The 26,447-nt window shown below is 37.8% G+C and overlaps 1 protein-coding gene across 1 annotated transcript in view; it reads left to right on the forward strand.

The window, feature by feature from the left end:
- ERP44 (endoplasmic reticulum protein 44) overlaps window positions 1–26,447 on the forward strand; it is a 90,873-nt gene that overhangs the window by 38,097 nt on the left and 26,329 nt on the right. Inside the window, exons 4-6 of the mRNA XM_045780652.2 lie at window positions 3,524–3,639; window positions 23,581–23,765; window positions 24,994–25,109. Of these exons, the coding sequence (XP_045636608.1) occupies window positions 3,524–3,639; window positions 23,581–23,765; window positions 24,994–25,109 (417 nt within the window). The remainder of the gene's footprint in view (window positions 1–3,523; window positions 3,640–23,580; window positions 23,766–24,993; window positions 25,110–26,447) is intronic.

The raw sequence follows: 26,447 nt of genomic DNA on the forward strand, positions 1-26,447 counted from the left end.
CTACATCTTACTTCTTGCCTCTCTCCACTCCCACATTCTGTTCCAGTTGTACTGAACGTCTTTCAGTTTCTGTAATATTCTATACTGTTTCATCACTGTACCTTCACTCATGATATTTTCTCTGCCTGGATGGGTCACTCTTCTCTCACCCATTTATTTACATAATTAAGTCTTAACTGTCTTTCAGATCTTAGATTAGATGCCACTTCCTCCAGGTCACCTTCGTGGATCAATATTCCTGCCCTATTCCAACCCTTTTTCTATCTTCTCATAACACCACATACTTAGCTCATCAGAAAACTTGTGTGCTGTAGTTTAGTTGCTGGCTACCGACTACAGCCTTAGCTTTAAGCAAAGTTACCGTAGCTGTCTTTTTTCAACATTAATCCCCAGGCACTCTGCACAGTACTTGGCCAATAAGTACAAAATGATGTTTACTGAATGAATGATGTATAGATATTTAAAGAACTTCAGTAAAACGTTTAAAATACACAGAGAAAATGCCATTTCTAAAATGTATAACCATGGTAGCATTTTCCAATGTAAATTGGGTTTGTCCGCATGTAACAGTAGCCACAAAATTGGGTATAAGATTATCTAGTCCAGTCCACTTTAAAAATAAAACTCAGACCCAGAGGAGTAAAATGTCTTCCCAAGGTTACCTGACAGAGTTGTGGCAGAGTTAAAACTAGAACATGGTTCTCTTGATTGAGGGATTTTGTGTGTTGTAAGAAAGAGAAATAGAATGTGCCATTGACCTTGTTGCAAAAGCTGAATTGGCAGTGTGGACTAATTGCAGTTACTTGGGAAAACATATTACCCAAAGACCACCTTGAGTTGTTGATGAATTAGTACTCTTTCATTCAACTGATAAAACTTACGTAATTGGCCATATGACATAGATTTATACCATGTGGACTCAAAGGCTAGATTCTTAGTTCTGTTTGGAAGTTATGAATGTGGCACAGCTTAAGGAGGAATTTTCTAATAGATCTGCCTAAAAATACTGTTTGCCTCGAAGAGTAATGAGACATAGTAGGTACTTAATAATGCCGTTATGTGCCAGGCTCTTTATGTACATTGTTTTTAATGCTCAGAACTACCCTGCAGGTAGGTATTATAATTTCCATTTTAGGTTGAGGAAATTGAGGCTCAGAAAGGTCATATGGCTAGTAAGTGGTGGAACTGGGATTTAAACTCAGGTATGTCTGACTCCAAAGCGTATTCCCCGCCTCCTACTAGGTCATACCAGTAAGAATACTAGTGAGTACCCCCAAGTTGTGCCCACAAAGACTTTTGCCCATTTGGTTGATTTGTAAAGGGTGGATTCAAGCACTAGATTGGAAATTGAATTCAGATGACCCTTAAGGCCCTTTTAATAGATCTTTTGCTTTTGTTATGTTTTATAAATGTAACTTTCCATATGTATGGATACATGTGTATGAAGAGATGGTGATTTTGCTGTTGAACTTTTTTTTCATCTTTCCCCTTCACCTTCTAGTATTCAAATTGATCCTATTTTAAACATGAACCTTGCTTAAATGCTTACTGGGCAGCAAACTGGACAATCCAGAAAGAAGGATCCCCTAATATATGCCTTTACCTTGCCCTTAAGCCAGGAGCCTGTGCACTAATTCCTTACTAGGCCATATCCTAATTCTTCAAGAAACCGTTCATCAGTTCCTACCCTTTGCCTCCCCTGCCCTCCAGCACCCTATTTTCAGCAAACTGTAAGAAATTATAAACTTAAGTACCTGGGTGGCTTAGTCAGTTAAGCATCTGACTCTTGATTTCGGCTCAGGTCATGATCTCAGGGCTGTGAGATTGAGCCCTGTGTTGGGCTCTGCCCTGGGCACAGAGCCTGCTTAGGATTCTCTCCCTCTGTGCTTCATGCTGGTGCTCTCTTGCTCTGTCTAAAAAAAAAAAAAAAGAAACTACAAACTTGCGAACCTAGCCTTTCCTGTTCCTCCATCCTATCAATTTAATCATTTAACAGACCTATTTGAAATGCTTATAAGAAAACATAGTCAAATAAGACATGGTCCCTGATGTCCACAGACCCCACCCACCTATCCCAGATGGGAGAGATTTAAGAATGCTAAAGAGGAAAGAGCCACTTGAAAGCAAGAGATTGAAGATACAGATTGTGTCTCCTTGATATATTCTAGGACATCTCCTTAGGAAGTCAGGTGAGTGGCTAGAGGAGGTATCTACAAAAAGAAATGAGGAGAGGGGCGCCTGGGTGGCACAGCGGTTAAGCGTCTGCCTTCGGCTCAGGGCGTGATCCCGGCGATCTGGGATCGAGCCCCACATCAGGCTCTTCTGCTATGAGCCTGCTTCTTCCTCTCCCACTCCCCCTGCTTGTGTTCCCTCTCTCGATGCCTGTCTCTATCTCTGTCAAATAAATAAATAAAATCTTTAAAAAAAAAAAAAAAAGAAATGAGGAGAAAGGATACGGTGTGCCCTTTCACAGGCTTTATCAGACTTTTGTTGAATTACACTTACTAGGTATGACCTAATCACCTGCAGAGTAAAGAATTCACAGGCTTCATTTAAGTAAATTCCTTGGTGGAAAAGGACTCTGGAAGCAATAGAGCAATTATAGTTGTGTTTTGTCTTGTTTGTTAACAAATAGTACCTTTTTCATACAAGAATGGCTGTTCTAATCCAGCTGGCTATGTGCTGATTCTGATGATTCTTCTCTTTCTTATCAGGTCCCTTTAATGACCTAAAACATATTTGTGAGATAGTTGGCCTGATTAAGGGATAGTCAGAATTAGCAATATCAAGTTTCTGGAATATTGTAGGGTTTGTGCCCCTTTTTTAAAAGTAAAGACAGAACAAACATAAACAACAAAGGAAACATGACTAGGGAGTCTTGTTTAGGAATTGCACATTTTCTCTCCTGAACTTAATATATTTAATATGTTTGTAGATACGAAAGCCTATTTTAACCAGGGGTAAATTTTGAGGGGGAGCATTATATTGAAGCTATATATTCTTTTCATGCAGCTTATTTACTTAGTATACTAACTTGCCTATGAAATTTTTGATAGACCTAGCCAGGTGAATCAGTCTAGTATTTGCAATAAACTTACCCTCTTAAAGATTTTGTGTAATAGTCTAAAAATATGTTCATTATTTAGAGAAAGCTGATTTCTTTTATAAATTCCCAAGTCTTAGTAGTTGCAAGTCCAAGTGGATACATCCTAAGGGCTTAGATCAGACTTGTTTGTTGGCCTTTGTGAGAGATCCTTAGCTCTGTGCTTTATTATACTGACCATTTTCTTAAGGTGCAAAAAGCCAAAATCTCTTAATTGTACAGTCTGAATTAGAATAGTCTTTGAATTCAAAACTGTCTTCATCTTCAATGAATGACATCCAGGTCCATGACTAAATTAACTGTGCGATTGCCTCAAAAGCTGTTTATTGTGCATATACTACAGATCGATGGATAATAACTGAAATAGGATTTTATTGCTTCTGCTTTTCAGTTTTAATTGGTATCCTTCTTTGTGCATAGGTGTCGTTTCAGCCAAATGTTGCATCCAATTTTTGAGGAAGCTTCTAATGTCATTAAGGAAGAATATCCAAATGAAAATCAAGTAGTGTTTGCCAGAGTTGATTGTGATCAGCACTGTAAGTACCTCAGTAGGAAGTCTGGAAGAAATTGTCCCATCCCCCCCTCTCCTGCACACGCGCGCGCGCACACACACACACACTCACTCCCTCTCTCTCTCTCTTTTCTTTTTTAATGCTAAAAAATGTTCTGTTTTAGGTGGAAGGTTCTAGTGAGTTTGGTTCAATGTTAGTATTTAATCTTTATGTACTTATAATACTATTTTGCATTTTGTCTGCAAAGTAATTTTTTAAATTAGAATATAGTAGAATAAGCATATAGGTAGTAAATCATAACTAGCAATGTTTTCTGTCAAAGCAAATACCAAAATCAATAAATAAAATTGAAATAAAATTTTAGGAAAAAATGGATTTCTGTTAGTTTTAGAATCCTACAAAAATACCGTTTGTAGTCATTGCAGATAAAACTATCTCAGATTTTTGCGTTTCTGTTATTTAAAAGATTCCACTAAAATTGGCTTAGGCTGTCTTTAAGATGTAATTAGCTGTAGTTACAGATTGTAGTTATTGAGAGTGTTGGGAAACTTAGGTGAGACTCACTTATAGTCCGGCCTCTTGGATTTCACTGTTCCTGGCAGAGCATGGTTTTCTGTATCCATGACAGATCTCGCTAACTTGAGCTAGTGAGCTTGCAGTGGTGTTTGCTCTCCTGGGTGCATCCATCACACGTGGACTCTCCTCTCTCGTGGTACCAGACTCGCTGTGTTGTGTAGCTCTGGTTCATTGTGTGTTAGTTGTCTCACCCATTGCAATGTCAGTTCTTCAAAGACAGGAACTTTTTTCTTTTTGTTTTTTTTAATTCTCCCTTTTAAGTAGAGACGAAACTACTCATTAATCTTTGAATCTCATGCATCTGACAGTTCCTGGGAAACAGAGACTGCTCGTTAAAAGCTTGTTGCATTGAGTTACTGGCGAGTTGGCCTCAATACAAAACTCTCCATTCTGCAAATTTCCTATCCTTTGCCCTTAGCCTGATAATTAGAATTAGTGTGTGTGTGTGTGTGCGTGTGCGTGTGTACACTGAGTTTTCATTTTACTGATAAAAAATGGAAATAAAGTGACTTAACCAGTGTCAGACAGCTTAACATCTAGTCAAACCAGTTAGAATCCAGATCTCCTGACCAAATACCTTCACAGACCTATTAGCTTCTTTTCTGTTCAGTTTAACAAACATTTGGGGGATTTACTGGTGCAGAAATGGCTAACAGCAAAACATTTCAGTATTTTACAAACCGTAGCCCTCATTTCTGCCTATTGAGATTCATAACTAGATAGGATGAAGGGAGCAGTAAAAGGTTGTCAGTACAATCATGTACTGCATTTTCACACTGTGCTCGGGATCTTTCCTCCCACTTTTCACTGACAGACATGGTGTTTTTGCTGTGGGCTGTCATTTCACATCTATTTTTTATGTATTTAATTAGACATTACAGCACAGATAGTAGTCCCTAACTTTGAATTTGGACCATAAAATCTGAAATTGTGCTCTCAAACTTACAGTCATTGGGAAGAAAAATTTACTATTGTTGAACCATAAGTATCATTTATTCTGATTTTTAAGCAGATTAACTTAATTTTGAGATAGATCTGACATTACTACCATTAATCAGGCTCTCTTTTTATGGGAGTAAACAGCCATAGTTCAGATGCTTTTTGATCCACAAGAGAGATCTACAAAATTAATTTTTTACTAATGAAAGTTACATCTGAGACATTGTGTCTTCTCCTTAAATATTTTATTCCTTCTATGTAATCCTTTACTTTTTAAAAGTGACATTATGAAATTCTTATTGGTGACTTAGAGATTGCAATCTTACAGTCTTCAGAGATTATAAGACGGAGTGGTCCCTGGGTCCCACTCCTTATATGCCAGTTGGAATGTAGAAGCTTTGAACTGGGAGGACCTTAAGAATCCTATGGTCTGGGGAGAAATGTCTGTTAGGCAGGTGGTTCTTTGGTTGGATTTGTTTCTTTTTAAAAAGAGATGTACTGAGATATAATTAAGATAAACTGCACAAGTTTAAATTATACAATTTAATGTTTGACACATGTTACACACCTGTGAAGCCATCACCACAATCGAGGTACTAGCATATCTATCATTCCCCAGATAGTACTTGTTCCCTTTTGTGGTCCCTTTCTTCCCCTATCAGTCCCAGGGGACCATGGAACTGCTTTTTGTTGTAGAGATTAGTTTGCATTTGCTAGGATTTTATATAAGTGGGATCATATACTGTGTTGTGTGTGTATGTATATGTGTGTGTGTGATGGTGTTTTTTCACTCAGCCTGGTTATTTTGAGATGATTGCACATATCATTCGTTGTTACTACTGAGTGGCATTCCGTTGTATGGCTGTGCACCACAATTAGTTTATACACCTACTGACAGTTGGGGTGTTGCCATTTTGGGCCTGTTACAAATAAAGCTGCTATAGACATTTAGGTACAACTCTTTGTACATATACTTTCATATTTTCTGGGCAAATACTTAGCTGTGAAATACCTGGGTCATAGGTTAGTTTATATTTAACTTTTTAATGAACTGCGAAACTGCTTTCCAAAGTATTTGTACTGTTTTACGTCTCTACTAGCAGAGTAGATGCATTCCAGTTGTTCGATATTCTTGCCAACACTTGGTATGGTCAGTCTATTTAATTTAACATGGCTGTTAAATTATGAAGAGGCATAATAATTTCTTACTGGGTTTGAGAGCCCTTTCTATATTATGAGTGTAAGTTCTTTTTCAGATGTATAATTTGCAAATATTTCCTCTCATTCCACTCTTTTAAGAGTATCTTTCTAATTGCGGTAAAATCCACAGAACATAAAATTTGCCGTTGTTACCATTTTTAATTGTACAGTTCTGTAGCTTTAAGTATATTCATGTTGCTGCACAACCAGTCTCCAGAACTTCATCTTGTAAAACTGAAACATATGCTTATTAAACAACTCCCCATTTCCCCCTTCCCCAGCTCCTAGCAACCACCATTTTACTTTTTATTTCTATGAATTTGATGATTCTAAATACCTCATGTAAGTGGAAACACACAGTATTTGTTTTTGTGTCTGGCTTATTTCACTTAGCATAATGTTAATGCCCTCAAAGTTCACCCATGTTGTAGCATGTGTCAGAATTTCCTTCCGTTTTAAGGCTGAATAGTATTCCATTGTATGTGTACGCCACATTTTGTACACCCATTCATCTGTTGGTGGACACTTGCGTTATTTCCACCTCTTGGCTATTGTGAATAATGCTATGAAATACCTCTTCGAGGCTTTGCTTTCAGTTCTTTTGGATATAAACCCAGAAGGAGAATTGCTGAATCATATGGTAATTAAATTTTTTAATTTTTGAGGAACCGCCATACTATTTTCCCCAGTAGCTATCCCAATTTTACATTCCCACCAGCAGTGGACAAGGGTTCCAATTTTCTCCACATCCTTGCCAACACTTGTTATTTTCTGTTTTTGTGATCATAGCTATCCTAAAGGGTGTGAAGTGCTACTTCGTCCTGGTTTTGCTTTGCGTTTCCCTGATTAGTAATGTTGCGGCTCTTTTCCTATGCATGTTGTCTATTTGTATATCTTCTTTAGAGAAATCTGTATGAGACCTTTGCCCTGTTTTTAATCAGGTGATTTTTTTGTTGTTAAGTCATAGAAGTTCTTTATGTATTCTGGATATTAACCCCTTATCAGATAAATGATTTGCAGTTATTTTCTCCCATTCTGTAGGTTGCCTTTTCACTCTGTTGATTATGCCCTTTGCACAGAAGTTTTAAATTTTGATGTCCAGTTTATCTGTTTTGACATTTGTCGCCTGTGCTTTTGGGGTCCTAGCCAAGAAATCATTGCAGATCCAATGTTCTGGAACTCTTCTACATTTTCTTCTTAGAGCATTACAGTGTAGGTTGTATGTTTAGTTTTTTATCCATTTTGAGTTAATTTTTGTATAGAGTACAACATAAGAATCCAGTTTCATTCTTTTGCATGTGGACATCCAGTTTTCCTAACACTGTTTGTTGATGACACTGTCCTCTCCCTATTGAATGATCTTGGTACCCTTTGTCAAAAAACATTTGACCACACGTGTGAGGGGTTTTTTCTGGGTTCTCTGTCCTGTTCCATTTGTCTGTATGTCTGTCTTTATGCCAGTACAACAATTTTTTGATGACTGTTGCTTTATAATAAGTTTTGAGGGTGGGAAGTGTGAGACCTCCAATTCTGTTGAGCGTGTCTTTTGAAAGCCATATATTCTTAATTTGACAAAGTCCAACTTACTTATTTTAAAAGTGGATTATGCTTTTGATGCTGTATCTAAGAGATCTTTGCCTCACCCAGGATCACAAAGATTTTCTGATATGTTTGCTTTCATAAATTTCATGGTATAAAGTTTTACATTTTGCTCTGTGATCCACCTGGAGTTAATTTTTACATGTGGCACAATGTATGGATTGGAGTTCATTTTCTTGCATATAGTTATCAAGCTGTTCTGATATTATTTGTTGAAAGGACTGTTCTTTCTTCATTGACTGCATCTTCTTCAAAATCAACTGACCATATAGGTGTGGCTCTATTTCTAGTCTGTCTATTCTGTACTGTTGATGTGTTTGTCTGTGACTGATTTGTCTGCATTTCTACCAGTACCAAACTTTTTAGATTACTGTAGCTTTATAATAAGTCTTGAAGTCAGTAGTATATAAATCTTCCAACTCGATACTTTTTTTCAAAGTGGTTTTGCTATTTTAGTTGCTTTGGATTTCTGTATGACTTTTAGAATTGACTTGTTAATTTCTAACCAAAGTGAGGGGGAAAAGTTGCAAAGATAATACAGAGAGTCTCTTATAGTCCTTGCCCAGTTTACCCTAACGTTGATATAATACATTACTATGGTACATTTGTTACAACTGAGAAACTAACACTGGTATATTACTATTGGCTAAACTGTAGACTTTATTCAGATTTCATCACTGGTTCTACTCATGTCCTTTTTCTGTCCTAAGATCCAGGATCTTGTATTTAGATATCAGATGTTCTTGACAGTTGACAATTTTGAGGAGTTTTGGTCAGGTATTTTGTAAAATATCCTCATTTTGGGTTTGTCTGGTGTTTTTTCTTAAGTCTCACACAAATTTGTGAAATCTGTCCCTAAGTATTTCTTTTTTTTTTTGGTGCTATTATAAATGGCATTGATTTTTAAATTTTAATTTCTGATTATTCATTATTAGAAATACAACTGATTTTTGTATATTGATCTTATATCCTGGTACTTAATAATTCTAATAGGTTTTATGTAAATACAGTAGGATTTTCTACGTAGAGAATTATGTTATATGCAAATGAAAAGTTTTACTTTTGGTGGTCTTTATATCCTTGCAGTATACTTTTTAGGAAGTATACCAAAGTATACTTTGGTAGTATACTTTGAAGTATACTTTGCTGCTTTAGTATTAATTTCTCTGAGGTAGAAGATCTATACAAAGCTTTCTAGCATAGGGAGAAGGTGACCTCAGACTGAAGATACCATCCTGTCCACATTTGTCTTGTTCTTATTAATTACCTTCTGGCATTGTGGCAACCTACTCTCTCCTGCCTTCTGATACTTTAGTCTGTCTGTCTTGCTTCTGATGCACTGTGTCACCCAGACTTTCCATCCAAAGTAAGAGTGTTATTTCTTGGAAAAGTTCCTGTAAAAAGTTTCTAGTCATATTGCCAGGAATAAACTATGTATGTAGTGTTCACTTGGATTTAGACAAGCTCTTACACACATTATTTTCATTATCTTCACCACATCCCCTTGAGTCAGGTAGTGTTATTCATTCATCCAACAAAGAGTTTTTTGTATATGTGTGTGTGTGTGTGTGTGTATGCACACACACATCTCCATCCCTTGTCATGCAATATGTGTAGGTCCTAGACATAGCAATGAACCAGATATACCCAGGAAGGCAAGAGCAGTAAATACACAGTTGGTCATTGTGAGAACTGCTCTGAAGAGAAGTGTTGGAGGCTATGAGATAAAAGAGATCTGACTTAGTCTGGGGGGTAGAGAAGGCCTTTCTGAGACAATGCTGCAAGGCCTGAAGACAGACTAGGAGTTTTTAAAGGAAGTAGGGGAAGAAGAGTATTTTAGGCAGAAGAAAGAGTAGATGTGAAGTTTCTGAGGTGGGAATGAACACTAGACTTTCAGAGAGCAGGAGTATGTGATCATTTTACAGATGAAGACACTGAAAGACCTAGAGGGGCTGAGTGATTTGCCAGGGTTTCAGAGTAACCAGGCAGCCAGACTGGAGCCCAGGAGGATACAGCTTGTACCAGGAAGCTTGAGTATTTTGAAGGTCAAAATAAAGTAATTTAAATTGGATTTCTCATAGAAACTGAGAATTTACCCAATTTCTATATAAAAACGACTGAAAATGTTTGTTACAAATTATATTATAGTCTGTTTAAATTATCTCCAATGGGTCAGTGTATAAACAAAAATGAAATTACGTGTTGTATGTGATATTATTATTTCTATCTCATGTGGCCCAGCCTCCACTAAGGTAGAATTCTCTGTCCTAATACCAGAAGCCCACTGTTTACCAAAGTTATATACAGTTGGACAAGTTACTTAAAAAAAATCACTGTACTTGAGTCAGCACTTGCCATAAACGGTGTGCGTGCGTGTGTGTGTGTGTGTGTGTGTATGTGTGGTGAGAAAGAAAAATCTGATAACCAGGTGTGATAAAGTGTTAAATCTAGGTGAGGGTATACAGGTGCTCATTATATTGCTTTTTCATATTTTATATAAGTTGGAAATTTTTCAAAATACAAAGTTGGTATAAAAAGTCTCTGAACCTGGGGCACCTGGGTGGCTCAGTCCGTTAAGTGTCTGCCTTCAGTTCAGGTCGTGATCTTGGGGTCCTGGGATGAAGCCCCGTGTCAGGCTCCCTGCTCAGCGGGGGACTTGCTTCTCCCTCTCCCTCTGACCCTCCCCCTGCTTGTGTGCATTCTCTCTCTCTCTCTTTCTCAAATAAATAAAAAATCTTTTTAAAAAAGTCTCTGAACCTGTACTTCATCTTTGGTTAAGAAAAGAGCAGGAAGGGAGTATCTTGTTGCTTAAGAGCTTTTGAGAAAATGTGTGTGGAAGAAGCTTGAAATCTGTACAGGTGTGCTGTGATATTGTTAATTGTAATCTCTGTTTATTTTCACTGTTATAAATGACCTTCAGCGTAAGCATTGAATTAAAAAGAATTTTCTTGAATAGACTTTTCCTGGCATTTTGAGGACTACTTAGAGCCACTTGATGACTTCCGGAAACACCGGAAGAAGAAGAACATAGTTCTTCTGGTGGCTGTCAGAATTTTTCAGTATAAACCTCCTGTGAACAGGTCTGGCAGTTGAGGCCATTTTGTTGGTCCTGAAACTGCCTTCTTTCATGAGTCGCCATCTCCTGGGCGTGAGCATGTCTGTCCCTCCACCCAGTGTCATGGGAGGTGGATGTGCCTTTGTGAATAGTTTCCCATTACCAGGTGGCACTTATGCCCGTCATACAAGGATGGCTTAATATTAAGAAATAGAGTAAATCCCCACCAGTAGGTAAATAAAGAAAACCAGCTTATCAATATATGCTGAAAGACTTGACAAAACCCAGCATAGGTTCTTGGAAGAAATTAATGTGGCAAAATGTATAAATCAACCTTGGCTTGCATTGAATTTTTTAAAACTTTAATGACTATTTTATTGCTTCCTAGTGTGTTGCAAACTTGAATTGAAGTGTGACCCATATCTGAATTTAGTTGTGAAATCTGTCTATCTTAGCCATAAGTTTTGTATATTGTCTTGCATTTGGGAATTTCTTCCAATGCTGTGTTACAGTTTTTTTTCTTTTCTTTATCAGCCCTGTTTAAGAATTAAGGATGAGGGGTGCCTGGGTGGCTCAGTCAGTTAAGCAGCTGACTCTTGATTTCGTTTCAGATCATGATCTCAGGGTCATGGGAGCGAGCCCCACATCAGGCTCCACACTGGGCGTGGAGTGTGCTTGAGATTCTCTTTCCCTCTCCCTCAACCCCTCCCCCTGCTCACACTTTCTCTCAAATAAGTAAATCTTAAAAAAAAAAAAAAAAAGAATTAAGGATGAGATGAGACTATAAGGTCAAAAAGCCAACAATTATATAACAATATTAAAATGTAATAGCTCTAATTTTCATAAAACATTCCAAGTGAGTATTTTCGAAGTAGTCCCTTCAGGGAGGAAATGCATGTACTCATTCCTTGGAACGTGTTGGAAACCCTTTGGGAGTTGTCCTCTACGCCACTTTCCTAGTTGGTCAGGAAAGCCCGTCTGCATGCACAGCCACAGAACACCCTTCTTTGGTTTGCTGCCTGCATTTCCTTCTGTCTCCCTCCTCCCCCTATCAGCATCCCGTGGACTGCTTTCTGCCCTACCTTGACCTGACTTCTTTATATGCCCTTCCTAGGACTCGCTTTGTTCAAACATTCAGCTAAATAGGCCAAGAACCTAGAACAGGAGAAAGAAAAAAGGCGAAGGTAGATATAACAGACTAATTTCACCCAGTCGGCCCTTTTGCTTCTATGTATGAGCTACATGCAGCAACTTTGATCCCCCTCCTGTCTCCTGACCTCTCTTCCCACCAAAAAAAGGAGGCGGGGTAGGAACTATGGAAATAGAATTTTGAACTCAGACTGACACTAGAGTGTCATCAGGAAGCTTCCAGTGTTTTAAGCTTAGGTATATATTTTGAAACCCCAGTGTAAAGCTCATAGCTTAAATAACCCTCATTTTAGGATTAAAATTTAGTTCACTTTCTGAGCCCCTGAATTCTCCATTTGTTGCATTTAAAGTAGGGAACAAAGTAGGAGGAGAGAATTAGAAGGAAGAGAAAAAGGAAAAAGGAAGTCAGGGCAATTAAAGAGAATCAAGAGGTGGAATGTTGTGGAACAACCTGTTCCCCACCTGCCGGGCATTTATGTCTGAGTTCTGATGGCAGCAGAACACGTGTCCTCACTCACCCTGCACAGGACTCGGATGTCCAACTTCTTGCATGTCACAGATCTGACAGTCACCCTTTTCGCTTCTCCTGTCCGGGAGGGGTGTGGGTTCCTACAAGGAATCTCCACATGTCTGGTGAAGATATATTTATTGCTGACTTATTATAGAGGGTTTCTCTTACACTGTACTTAGGGAATCCACACTGGTACATCTTTTTGGTACATGTAATATGTATTAAAAGTTTTATGAATTTCATTTAAGATTCTAGCCTGTGGAAGCAATTAATCTCAGCAGTAATCGTAATAGTAATGATGATAATAATAATGATAAAATGTTAACTCTGTAATTGCAGGGACCTTGTCTTTTTACCCTTGTGTCCCCAGCACTGGAAGGGTGTCTAGCTCGAAGGAGGTGCACCTTTATAGCTGTTGAACAGATGAATGGATAGATGTTATGAGTAGTAACCAGCATTTATGAACTGTTAGTTTTGTAGGTACTCCATTAAGTACTTCAAATGGGTTATCTCATCTCCCAACAATACAATAAGTATTTTCTGCAATATTTCATCAAATCTAATTTGTCATTGGTTATAAGGCACACTTTTATCTGTAAATGAAAAAAACTAAGAAAAATTGAACTACAACACAATGCTTTCACTTAGAATTTTTATCATGAGAACTGTTTTAGACTTAGAGATGTTTTTGTCATATCATTAGTGTGTGTACCTAAAAAGGGAAATAAATTTGTTAAGTAATCCTGAAACAATTTCACATTCAGAATCTGACTGTAGTAATCACTTTCCAATTCTGAGTCATTGATTTTTGTGTTTTTCTACATAATATTGACTTCTGTGCCATTAAGAGTGTTGGTAATGCTCTTGATTAAAGAGCGCTCTTCTGCTCTTTCTAGGATTTTCTTCCAAGCTGCTCATACCCATTCTGCAAATATTGATGCTGGCGCTTAACTATTTGACTAACCTCAGACTTTATTTTTTTTCTCCATGGAAACATATCACTGCTTGTTAAGCAACTTTTATTCAAAGTCAGCAAGATATAATCAAAATTTTGGGGTTCCTGGGTGGTTTAGTCAGTTGAGAGCTGACTCTTGATTTTGGCTCAGGTCATGATCTCAGATTGAGCCCCGCGTTGGGCTCTGTGCTCAGTGGGGAGTCTGCTTGAGGATTCTTGCTCCCTCTGCCCCTTGCACTCTTTCAAATAAATAAATCTTTGGAAAAAAATGTTACCACTGGTTTTCCCCAGTGTTGGTTGGATTACAAATGGTTCTTGTTTTCTTCTTCATAATTGTCTTTGTTTTCCAAAATTCCTACACATACACACATTTAAACTTGCCTTCACTTCAGCTGTCGATCTTGGTCTCCCTTTACCTCACCTTCTGTGTCCTCCTTGTGTGGCGAGTTTGAAGTCGAATTCACTCTCCCTGGTGGTCATGCTGCCTTAGATGTGGAAAGTCCCATCAATCTGCCCCTGGTGGGACCAGGATCTCTGCTGACCTCCAGTGGCTCTAGGGTGCATGGCATGCAGCTGGAGACATTTCATACGTTAATTTGCTGGGAAGTGCAGACTTTCACACTCCTGCCAGCATTTTTGGAAAGTACTTTGTGATTGTCCTTGAACTACGCAGCACTTGCTCCCAGATACCACAGTTAGTCTTACCTGCGTGCCTTCCGGTACAGCTTGAAACTTCCATAGTGGAAATTGAGAAGCTTTTATAAGAGCTATATGTAAATGAGGCATTAAGAATAAGAAAATAATTATAGACAACACCATTGCATTAAAAACAGACTTGCTAAGAGACTAGATCTTAATTATTCTCACCATAAAAAGTGATAATACATGAAGTGATAAGGTGCTAGCTCATGCCACACAATATATAAGTAAATGTATCAGAGCAACATGTCGTATACCTTAAACTACACAGTGTTATATATGTCAAATATATTTCAATTAAAAAAGTATAAAAAAAAAGAAGATAAAGAATTCATGTGCACAAAACAGAACTTGGACGCCCAGGTTTAGCCTGAGTCCTGAGTAAGCTTTGAGGCTTTGTTTATGATTTTTCTGTTTAGGGTTTTATTTTGTTGTGGTGTTTTGTTGTTGTTTTACCCTCTTTGTGAGGAAGGCATGGTTTGGGAATGAAAAAAGGTACAGAGGCAGCAGTGGCCCTCATCCCTGAACCAGAAGAACTGTAAGACCTTCCTGTTGAAATCATCTGCCGTAGGTAATCACAGTGGGATGATGCATTGCTGAGACAGGAGCGGGAGGCAGTTTCCCCATGTGGAACCCTGCTGGGCATGAGTGAGGAGGGTGGGTGGGCGGGCAGGCAGAACCCATCAAGGGAAAGTAAGTGACCATTGAAGCAAAAGTACATGCTAATTTTCTAATCAGTGAGCTGTTAACCTTCTGAAATTTATAATTCCTTTGACATGCATTTTAACATTTGATCCATCCAGTTAATTAAAAAAAACATTTATTATACCCCTTAAATCACTCTTTGTTATATTGTCAAAATGTCACATTGTAATTATCTTAAAATCAGTTTTTGACCAAAGCCTGTAAAAAGTCACCTTTATGTCTGAGATTATTGATCAATGTAATTTTAAGGTTTTTGCTTCTTAATAATTAAAAGCCACCTCATTATGCAGCACACCTGCTGCCACGATGTTTGAGAATTAAGCAGGCAAGTATCTATTCCTCTAATAGTCTTCAAGTATTATTTAATCTGTTTCTATCCATAACTAGAATTTTAAGGCAACCTAAGGGTTGTAATGTTAAAGTTTGTAAACAGACTCTTGTTATTTCTGCCAGGACTGTTGCAGTAGCTTCCTTACTAGTCTCCCTGATTCTCCCTGATTTACCGCCAGGTGAATATTTTTAAAGCCCCGTTCTACTGCTTCAGTGGCTGCTTATCACATATCAGGTAAAATTCAAACTCCATTAACGTAGAATTTAAGACTCTCTGGAGTCCACCTGTAGCCTTATTTATTTTACTTCTGGTTTATGCATGTTTGCTGTCAGCACACTGTTTTCCCATTATGCCCACTAATCTAAGAAAGTTAATTACTCCAGCAGTGTCTCTTACTGTCCATGTTTGTACTGATCCTTAGGCCACAAGTAGAAAATGGATATTTCTAGTTAGACTAGTTCCTTTCTAAATGGGTCTGCGTCATAAACTTTCTGCCAAATCCTTTGGGGATTAGAAAAATTGAGTGGCTTTTCTGCTGGAAAATTAGGCACCAGCTAGGCTAGTTTAGCCTTATTAACATCGAATGTGTACCTGAATTGGACTTAGTAGGAATATTTTCCCTTTGTAGGGCTTGATATTAATGAATTTAAGAACTTTTAATTATTATTTTGCCAATAGATGGGCAGAATGTTATCTGGTAGTTTTAATTTGTAACCTCTTGATTACAGAGGAGCATGTTTTTTACATGTTTACTTGGCCATCTGTTTTTCTTTTATAAATCAACTGATACTTTTAGCCCATTTATCTTTCTGGTGGTCCTTTGTTAATGTTTTTTATGTATTCCGAATATTATTAATTTGTCTCTAATATATGGCACAGGTATCTTCCTTCCAGTTTGTCTTAAAAACTCATGGTGTTCTTCAACATCTATGTGCTTCTTTGCCTATACAGCTTCAAAATCTGGCAAACATCTTGGTTACGTGTTTGGTGCCGATGCAGGCCTTCTCCACAAATACACATTGTTTCCTAAGCACTGCAAGGCTGTGGGGGATGTTACTCTGTTTTTCTGGCCCAGCCTTCAGCTTCCTATGCCACCCATGCATTCAGTAATGTCCTCTGGGGAGAGCTTGCTGTGTGTCTCAGCGTCCAATCCCCCCTCCCAGACCAGGTGACTATGAAAAGTTTTACTGAGTTCCCTTTCTGTCTACCAAGGCATGGTCCTCAGCCCTAAATCTGCACAAATTGCAGGTTTAATTTCTAAGAGGAATTACGTAGGAAACGTATAGGAAAGAAAATAGCCAGTGGGCGATTTTTGCTCACTTAGGAATGGTCCGTTCCTTTCTAAGATTTCAGTTCACTTATTCTTCATTGGTTTCGTGGTGTCCAATATCTTTTAAAATGTGATTTTTAAAAAAATCTCTTTTTTCCTGGTTGTCATAGTAGGACCCGTAGATTTCTGCTACCTACTGCATCCTGCTTGGAAATGGAAATTCTTTAGTAGATTCCCTTTTGGGTTTTCTGTGAACCCAGTAAGATCACCTGCAAATAATAACATTTTTACTTCTTTTTTGGTATATATGCTCTTTCTCATTCCACTGACTGGGAATTACAGTACAGTGTTATACAGAAGCCATAGCAGGCGTCTGTGTTTCTTTCCTGATCTCAGCAGGATAGCTTTCAGTATTTTACTATCAAGTTGTTTGGTATTTGCTTATTTGGATATCCTTTATCCAATAAAGGAAGTTCCCTTCTATTTCTAGTTTGCCAAAAAATTTGAAGTGTGAATGGATTTTTAATTTTATCAAATGTTTTTCTGCTGCTTTTGAGAGGTATGGCAGTCCCCCTTATCCGCAGCTCAGCTTTCCGTGGTTTCAGTTACCCACAGCCAATGACAGTTCCCCAGCAGGTGAATTGTCAGAAGGTCAGTAGTAGCCTCATGTTATGTCATTCCCCTCACCTCATCTCTTCACGTAGGCATGCTATCATCTCACATCGCCACTAGAAGAGTGAGTACAGTACAAGAAGGTGTTTTGAGAGAGGGAGAGACCACATTCACATAACTTTTATTACAGTATATTATAGTTGTTCTATTTTATTATTGTTGTTAATCTCTTACTCTGCCTAATTAACAAATTAAACTTTATCATAGATATGTATGTAAAGGAAAAAGCATAGTCTATAGAGGGTTCAGTACTATTCACTGTTTCAGGCATCCATTGGGGGTCTTAGAACATATCCTCTGTGGATAAGTGGGGGGGCTACTATAGTGGAATTTTTCTCTTTTATTCTCTTAAGGTCATGAATTACATCAATTGATTTTTCAAACATTAAACCGAAGTGCCAGACTAAATCTAGCTTGTGTGATGTATTATCCTTTGTACACAGTGCCAAATTTAATTTAATATTTTCAAGTTTTGCATCTGTGTTCTTGAGTAAGACTAACATATACTTTTCTTTTCTCATCATTTCCATGTCAGATTTGGCAGAAAGATTATGCTGACCTCATAAAATTAGTTGGGAAATGTTTGCTCTTTTTGTATTCCCTAGAATGTTTGTGTAAACAGCATTATTGGTTGCTTAAATGTTTGGAAGAACTTGATGGTGAAGCTTTCTAGAAATGGAGTTTTCTTTGTGGGACAGCTATGGATTATGGATTCAGTTTACTTAATAATTTTAGGACTGTTTATGTTTTCTATTTATTCTACTGTCAGTTTGGTAAGTTGTGCCTTAATGGGAATTTTTTAAATTAAACTTTTTATTTTAATTCCAGTATAGTTAATATGACACTCTATGTCATATTCATTTCAGGCATACAGTATAGAGATTCAACAATTCTATACATTACTCAGGGCTCATGAAGATAAGTGTCCTCTTAATTCCCATCACCTATTTCACTCATCCCCCCATCCTCCTCCCCTCTGGTAACCATCAGTTTGTTCTCTGTAGTTAAGAGTCTGTTTCTTGGTTTGTCTCTCTCTTTTTTCCCTTTGCTTAATTGTTTCTTAAATTCCACACATGAGTGAAATCCTATGGTATTTGTCTTTCTCTGACTGACTTATTTTGCTTAGCATAATACACTCCAGCTCCATCCATGTAGTCGCAAATGGCAAGATTTCATTCTTTTTCAGTGACTGAATAATAGTCCATTGTATATATACGCCATGTCCCTATCCATTCATCTATTGATGAACACTTGGTTGGCTTCCATAATTTGGCTATTGTAAATAATGCTGCAATAAACAGAGGGGTGCATATATTCTTTTGAGTTTGTGTTTTTGTATTCTTTGGGTAAATACCCAGTAGTATGATTACGGGATTGTAGAGTGGTTCTATTTTAAAATTTTTGAGGAACCTCCATATTGTCTTCCACAGTGGCTACACCAGTTTGCTTTCCCACCAACAGTGCCCGAGGGTTACCCTTTCTCCAGATCTTTGTCAACACTTGTTTCTTGTGTTGTTGATTTTAGCCATTCTCACGGGTGTGAGTGATATCTTGTTTTGGTTTTGATTTGCATTTCCCTGATGGAGAGGGATGTTGAGCATCTTTTCATGTGTCTGTTGGCCATCTGGATGCCTTTGGAGAAATAATGGGAATTTAAAAACTTTAGGGGCACTTGGGTGGCACAGTTGGTTAAGTGTCCGACTCTTGGTTTCAGCTCAGGTGTGATCTCAGGGTTGTGACATGGAGCCCCATGTTGGGCTCTGCATTCAGCGGGGAGTCTGCTTGAGATTCTCTCTTCCTCTCCCTCTGCCCCCCCCATTCTCTCTCTCTCTCGCTCTCTCTTCTCTCGCAAATAAATAAATCTTTAAAAAAAAGTTTATCTAAATCTCCAAACTTATTGTCATTGTTATTGATGATATCTTATTGTCCAAGTTAAATATTTCTGCTACATTCCTTAAATTATTTTCTCTCTCATTTTTTTCCTTGATCAGTCTTTCTTGTGCTTTATCAATTTTATTAGTCTTTTGCAAAGAACCAGATTTTGGCTTTTTGATCTTCTCTATTGTATATTCGCTTTCCACTTCATTAATTTTTGTTTTTGCCTTTCTCATTCACTTCTTTATCTGTTGTTTTTTATTCTTTTTATAATTTTTTAAGGTGAATGCTTAGCTCTTTGTTTTTCAGCCTTTCCCCTCTGATATATCTTATGTTAATGTCATAAATTCATTCTGCGTATGTAGAATTTAGGCTGTATGCTGCAAGTTCTCGTAGGTATTTTCATTATCATTCGGTTCACATTATTTTCCTGTTTCTCTTTGTCATTTCATCTCTGACCCATATCTGTATAGTTTTTAATTCTCTTACGAGTTGAATCATTTGAAAGTTGTTGAGAATTTTTTTGTGACTCATCGTGTTTGTTTTTTATATGGTACATACACCTGCCAAGAACGTGCGTTCCGCAGCTTTGGAGTGTTGTGTTCTGCATGTGTCAGCTTAGTCACGTTTCTTAGATGTGTTGTTCAAATTCTCCTTCCTTTATTGGTTATATTTGTTATATCAGTTACTGAAAGAAGTGTGTTAGTAATTTCCTGCCATGATTATAGATTTGTCTTTATAGTACTGTAAGTTTTTACTTTATGTATTTCTAGACTGTTATTTGATATATGCAAATTCAGAATTGTTGTATCTGCCTGGAAAATTGAACTTTTTATTATGAAGGGTCCCTCTTGGTCTCTAGTACTGCTTTTTGCCTTAATGTATACTTTTTTACTATTAATTCAGCTGTACAAGATTTCTTTTGATTCGTTTTTACACAGTATATTTTTCCCCAGCCTTTTTCTTTCAAGCTTTGAGCATCCCTATGTTTAGATGTGTATTTTATAAGGATATGTAGTTAGATTTTACTTTTGCACCTTTGTCAAAGATCACTTCTGTATGTATATGTAGGTCTATTTCTGGACTCTGATCTGTTTGTCTGTATGCCAGTAACACACTGTCTGGAGTCCTGTAAGTTTACATAAGTGTTGAAGTCCACTGGCTTAAGCCCTCTGGTTTTGTTTGTCAGGGATATTGGTAATTTTCTTATAAGGTCTTTGTCTGGTTTTGAAATCAGGGTAATGCTGGCCTCATAGAATGAGTTGGAAAGTGAACACTTCTCTTCAATTTTCGGGAAAACTTTGTGTGGAAATGGAATTATTTCTTCCTTAAATATTTGGTAGGATTGGCCAGTTCTCATCATGGAGTTTTTGCTGGTAGTTCCAATTCAGATTAAACATTACAGGGCTTTTACTTAATTTTCTCAATTTTCTGCTTTATCCTTTTTTCTCTTAAGCTGAAAATCTTGACTTAATGGCATTAGCCATTAAGCCGTTACTCATGTGCTTTATCTATAATATGTGTGTTTATTTCAAAATAACAATGTCAGTATTAAAATTTCCTTAAAACTTATTTTACTATTAAAAAATTTTCCATAGTTCCAGAGTTAAAAGTATAAAACCACGGTATGGTCAGGGAAATCTAAATTCCATCTTTGACCTTTTCTTGCTTTCTCTCCCATTGGTGGTGTATTTTTGGAGGGAGGAGGGGATGAGGACAAAGATTATGTAAACGTACATATATACACATATACTTGCTAATAGCCACACACATACACACACATTATTTATGTGTCTATACATGTGTATATGTGTGTGTGTTTATATTTCTTTCCCAAGTTTCTTCTCCATATTTCTTACGCAAAATAACATACCTATACACATCTTTCTATACCTGGCTTTTTTGTTTAACAGTGCACCTTGGACATGGCTCCTTAGCAGCATAAAGAGGTCTTTTTCATGGGTGTACCGTCCTATATTGAAGCAGTCTTCTATTGATGATACTTGGGGGAAATGGTAACTTTTAAAAAGACATTTTCCATATTCCAGACCACAGCACTGTGGCACTGGCCAGAATTACTTAACCTCATTGTAACAGCATTTTTATTAAAACCGTTTTCATTTCTATGTCACTGCAACCATTCACTTTATAATATGCCAGGTTCCATTGTATGGTGTGCTGGGGACTGAAGGGGTTTTTCATTGGGAAGTTAAAGTTCCTTACTTTTTATTATTTCTCTGGGCTGGTTTTCTTAGATGGAGGGTAAGCCTAAGCCTTCGTGGCCTTTGCCTTACAGCAAGCGCTTCTGTTTATCTTAAAAGACTTCTGCTTGCTGACGGAAGCACTCCCACCCCTCGGTTTGTAGCACCAATGTAATCTCATTAATCCCTTGCTCAGGTGATAGAACCTTCCATTCTTTCAACACCTCAAAGACAGGTTTTCTCATCATAACCTATCAGGTTGATATATCAGGTAGTGATATATCCACTAGTCTTCTGCTTCAAGAAGTACCAACTTCTAAATAGATTAGTGTCTATATTAAATATGTGTATATTGTGAGATACCTTATATTTCAGATTTCTGTGATTTGGTGAATAAAGTATTCTCCTTGGCCTCATGTACAACCAGTGGGTCTCTTCTTTTGCTTAGATTTGCCTTCTGTTCAAAGGATTTTAGTAGTCAAGCACTATTTCCTCCTTTATAGATTTTCCATGGAGTTTACCAAAGTGTTACGTGCTCTTAATTACATAGCCTTTTCTCTAAACCTCCTTCTGAGAACCCGTGTTCCGTACTTAACCCCTAATACATCGGTTTAGCTCTGATTGTTTATCCCAGAGAAAACACGAATATACCTTGACTTACCAAATATTCTAAGTACTTTTCCCTCTTCCTGAGCAATGCAGAGACCTTAAAATACTTAGAATCATTAACCTCCTCGTCACCTCTCCTACCCCAGCTTATATGCTGTTGGTGTCGTCATGTATTTTAGTTTGTGTCAGACCCCACAATGCGTAGCTGTCATTGTTTTGTATAGTCAGTATTCACTTAAGCGATTTTTAAAATCGCTTTATTGAGATATAATTGACATACAATAAACCACGTATTTAAAATGTACAAATTGATAATTTTGACATATGTATACACTCATGAAACTGTCAGCACACATGTGTATATTTTCTAGTACACTTGTTTCTACCATAGAATCTCTTAGAAAATTAAGGTGGGAGGGGAAAAAAAAGAAAGAAAATTAAGATGGTCTCCAGAGCCTTATTGCTGTTCTGTTGGTTTGGTTTGGTTTTGTAGCTACGAGAAATGGGAGGCGGGGTAGGAGAATTTTCATGGTTTCTTGTGCCACCATTTTAGAATTCTGCCCTCATTTTACAACTCAGTCAAGAAAACAGAAGTGTCACCTGTCTTAGGCCACTTCAGTCCCCTCTCTGGTCCCCTTCATTTAAAAAAATCAGTGTATCTTTTATCATTTTCATCCATGTTCGTAATATGGCATTTGAGCTTTTCCAGTGCCTGGAAGATATTGATTTCTTGTATTTGCCACCTCTTAGAAATAGCAGCAGAAATATTTAAAGGCTTTTCTATTCTGATTGAGTCTATGTCTTAGTAATTGTGATTTCTACAAATGAGATCAGTATACATTTTGATTTAGATTCTTATTTTGAGACTATACATACTAATTTCAAGGATTTGTGTGTGTGTGTGTGTGTGTGTGTGTGTGTGTGTGTGTGGTTTTTCTTTTTAAAATCTCCACTGCCTGAGAATATACCAATAGGTCATAATAAGGGACTTTTTTTTTTTTTTTTTAGTGTATACTGCTGACTTTTTGGTTTGATTCTATTAGCTTACACAAAATTTCTGTATTTGGAATTATGAATTATTCTTCTACTAACCAAAGAATCTAATATTTTTAGCCTTTGAGCATAGTTTTAATTTAAACTTAATTTTCCTTTATTAAATGCTGTAAGAGATTCTCACAAGTACAAAGTGAGTTGAATAACTTTTCAAAATGGGAATTTTGCACATTCTGATAATTTTCTGGCTATCTATAATAATATTTACTAACACTAACCTTCCTGGGTCATGCATTTGTGTTATCTCATTTAGTTGTTAAAACAACCCTGTGTGGTAGAAATTATCCTTACTGTAACAGATGAGAAACGAAGGCAGAGAGAGTTGATATGAGTTCATACAGCCAGTATAACAAATTTGGGATTTAAACCAGGCAATATATGTCCAGAGCCTGGCCTTTTAATCAATATAAACTTGTCACGATTAATTTTTTCTCTAAGATTGAAAAAGAATTATATGAATCAAAATATTCTTATTAAATAATTGTAAGATTTTTTACTGTTGGGCTAATGGGCTCACCCAGACCCATGTACGAGGGTGAAGTTAATTTTGTTTTTTGTTCTTTTAGCTGATATAGCCCAGAGATATAGGATAAGCAAATACCCAACCCTCAAATTATTTCGTAATGGGATGATGATGAAGAGAGAATACAGGGGCCAGCGGTCAGTGAAAGCTCTTGCAGATTACATCAGGCAACAAAAAAGCGACCCCGTTCAAGAACTTCATGACTTAGCAGAAATCACCACTCTTGATGTAAGTTGTTAACTTTTACTGGATTAAATGAACATTGCCTGTTTAATTAATGTAAACAGAGTCTTATGCAATCAAGGAATCTGGACATTTTCTTACAGTTCATTGCAGTGGATCTGACATCTACAGACTTAGCGAGTTGAATTTTTCTTGACTTAATTCTCAAGGGAAATGCTCATGTTTTTCTGAGTCTTTAGATAAAATATGTAGCACACAGTAGAGCTGCACTAATTTAGATTAATCGAGGGCAAAGAGTAGCCTGAATTTTGAAGACATAGAAGTTAATGTCAGGCCTACACAACCAGAGTTTCCATATTTTCCTTAGTGGAGACACTCAGGCTATCTGCTTTAATGACTGCTGTTATCAGCTCTTTGTATAACTTTTAGTGTCCCTCTAAAACATTCCTCCGTTAATAAAAACCCTTCCCGTTGTACACTAAGTAGTGTTTAAAAGAAAAAAAAAGTATGGAGTTGGAGCTTTAGGTTGTCACTGTCAGGTTTGAGATTTGACTTTTGCCCTGCTTCCAGGCTAAGAAGTTAGTTAGCCTTTCATGGATGCTATCAGAAGACACCAGGCTCCCAGGTCAGAGATAAAGGACATTATTGCTTACATCCCAGCAAACAATGGGAGCATGTTTGCGTTCGTTTCCTCACCCCCCTCCCGAGTCCTGTGGAGGTGACACAGAGGGTCCAGTGGATGCCTGCACACGCCGTGGGTTTTGTGGCGGAGAACTGTGGCCTCGGAGAACTCTGGTTTCAGAGCCGGCAGTAAGCCTGCTGTCTGTCCCGGAGGGAGATTACCTCACACTTCAGGGCTGCTTGCTGCAAGCACAACCCTGAGGAGCAGCCTGGGTGAAGAGTGGTCAGGGTCTTGCATTTGGCTGCGCCTAACTGTGTAGGAGCAGGAGAGACCCATGGAGGAGTCTCTACCAACAGTCACACGTTATGAGTGGATGTATTATTTCAGGAATAGTCACCTTATTTAGTGATAGATTTTCATCAGTCAGTTAAAATAAAATGGTAGAAGGAAATGTGTACATTAGAGGGGAGGTAAGATTTTTTTCTCAACCTAATGTAATCTTTAATAATTTTGGACTAGGTGTTAAAATCCAAATGTGCATTTGTACTGCTACTCCATTAGCAGATAATCGAACAACAGCTGGGTGAATGAAATAACATATTTATAGCATATCTGTATGTTTGTAAAGTAATTACCTACTTTATTTTACAGCGCAGCAAAAGAAATATCATTGGATATTTTGAGCAAAAGGATTCAGAAAACTATAGAGTTTTTGAAAGAGTAGCAAATATTTTGCACGATGATTGTGCCTTCCTTTCTGCATTTGGGTAAGTATCTTAATTGAGAGCGTGCTAGTGGGTCGACTTGGCTGCCATGTGACATTCTTGTTGTGTGTGGTTATTTTCTGAAGATGACCTCTCCAGACATGATCTCAGTTCCCTTAAAGTCACCAGCCAGTCTTCCTTATACCTATCTCTGACCTCTTTTTAAGAGTTTAAAAGTCTGTTTATTTTTCTTAGTACTATATTTCAAAATATGGGTGAGTAGAAAAGAATGGACAAGTTAACAACTGCCTCTCATGCTTTTCTCCAGCTCATTTGCTAACATTATTCTGTGTTCACACAAAGTGCTAACGTGTGGGGTTTCCAAACTGAAACAGCTCCTAACCTTTCTCATGAAGAGGCATGGCTTTGTTGTGTTGATTAATCTCCGGCTCTCCACCACCTTTTCTTCTGTCTTTCCTGCCGCAGAGCAACAGCACTCCTTCCCCAGGTTAGCCTCTTCCCTTGTGTCTTTATAACCATCCCTCCCGGATCCTCTGTGGCACCCATCCGGCAGTTGTCCTCGCTTTCCCGTGTTTTCACCCTGACCCTTTTCGTGACCTACTTTCTTTTGCCAAAAACATGATTCTCTCTTTCTTGACCTTTCTGTTCTATCTCCTGAGCTATAATCTCATCTCTTTCTTTTCATTTCTAAATTTCTTCAAAGATTATTTTATGTTTGGCCACCTTGAATTTCTTAAAACTCCAACCAGTGAAAAATCCTTACCCTTTTGGAAGCTGACTTTTGCCTTCATTACTTTCGTGAGACTTCTCTCTGTACAGTCACGAAATGCTTCTTAATTGCCAAGTCCAGTGGCCTTTTTTCAGTCTTTAATCTTCTTTAGTTTCTCAGAAGCCTGGGACAGTCAACTACCCTGGCCTTTTTCTGCTGTGTCGACACTTAGGCTGCCTTGAGTCCCCCTGGCTTGCTCCTTATTTTTCTGACCTTTCTGACTTGCCCACCTGTTCTTTCCTTTCTCTCTCAAAATGGAATCATTCTGTAGTTCCTTCCCTTTCTCTTCATTGGGGGTTATCGCCACCATCCTTGGACTTTATGCAGTATGATTTCTCTTTGCTTTGGCCTGTAACTATTAGACTCCATTTTAGTGCCTGTCTTGAGTAGAGTCCGGGTTTCTGGCACAGTCTGTCCTTTCCGTTTTGTGACCTTTGTCCTTGTCGTAATGCTTCTGTAGATTTTGTGTGTGTTTTATTGTAAACATTATCAGCGATATTGGGAGATTGGTGGAGGAGTAAATAACAGAGGAACTTCTCCCCGCCTCCACCCCCCATACTTTGTGCGTGGCTGCTCTCCGGCCACACGGGCCACTTGCTTGCTTCCTCAGA

The sequence above is a fragment of the Ursus americanus genome, chromosome 18, assembly GCF_024610735.1.
Source record: "Ursus americanus isolate L20-20 chromosome 18, mUrsAme1.1.p, whole genome shotgun sequence".
Classification (NCBI taxonomy): domain Eukaryota; kingdom Metazoa; phylum Chordata; class Mammalia; order Carnivora; family Ursidae; genus Ursus; species Ursus americanus.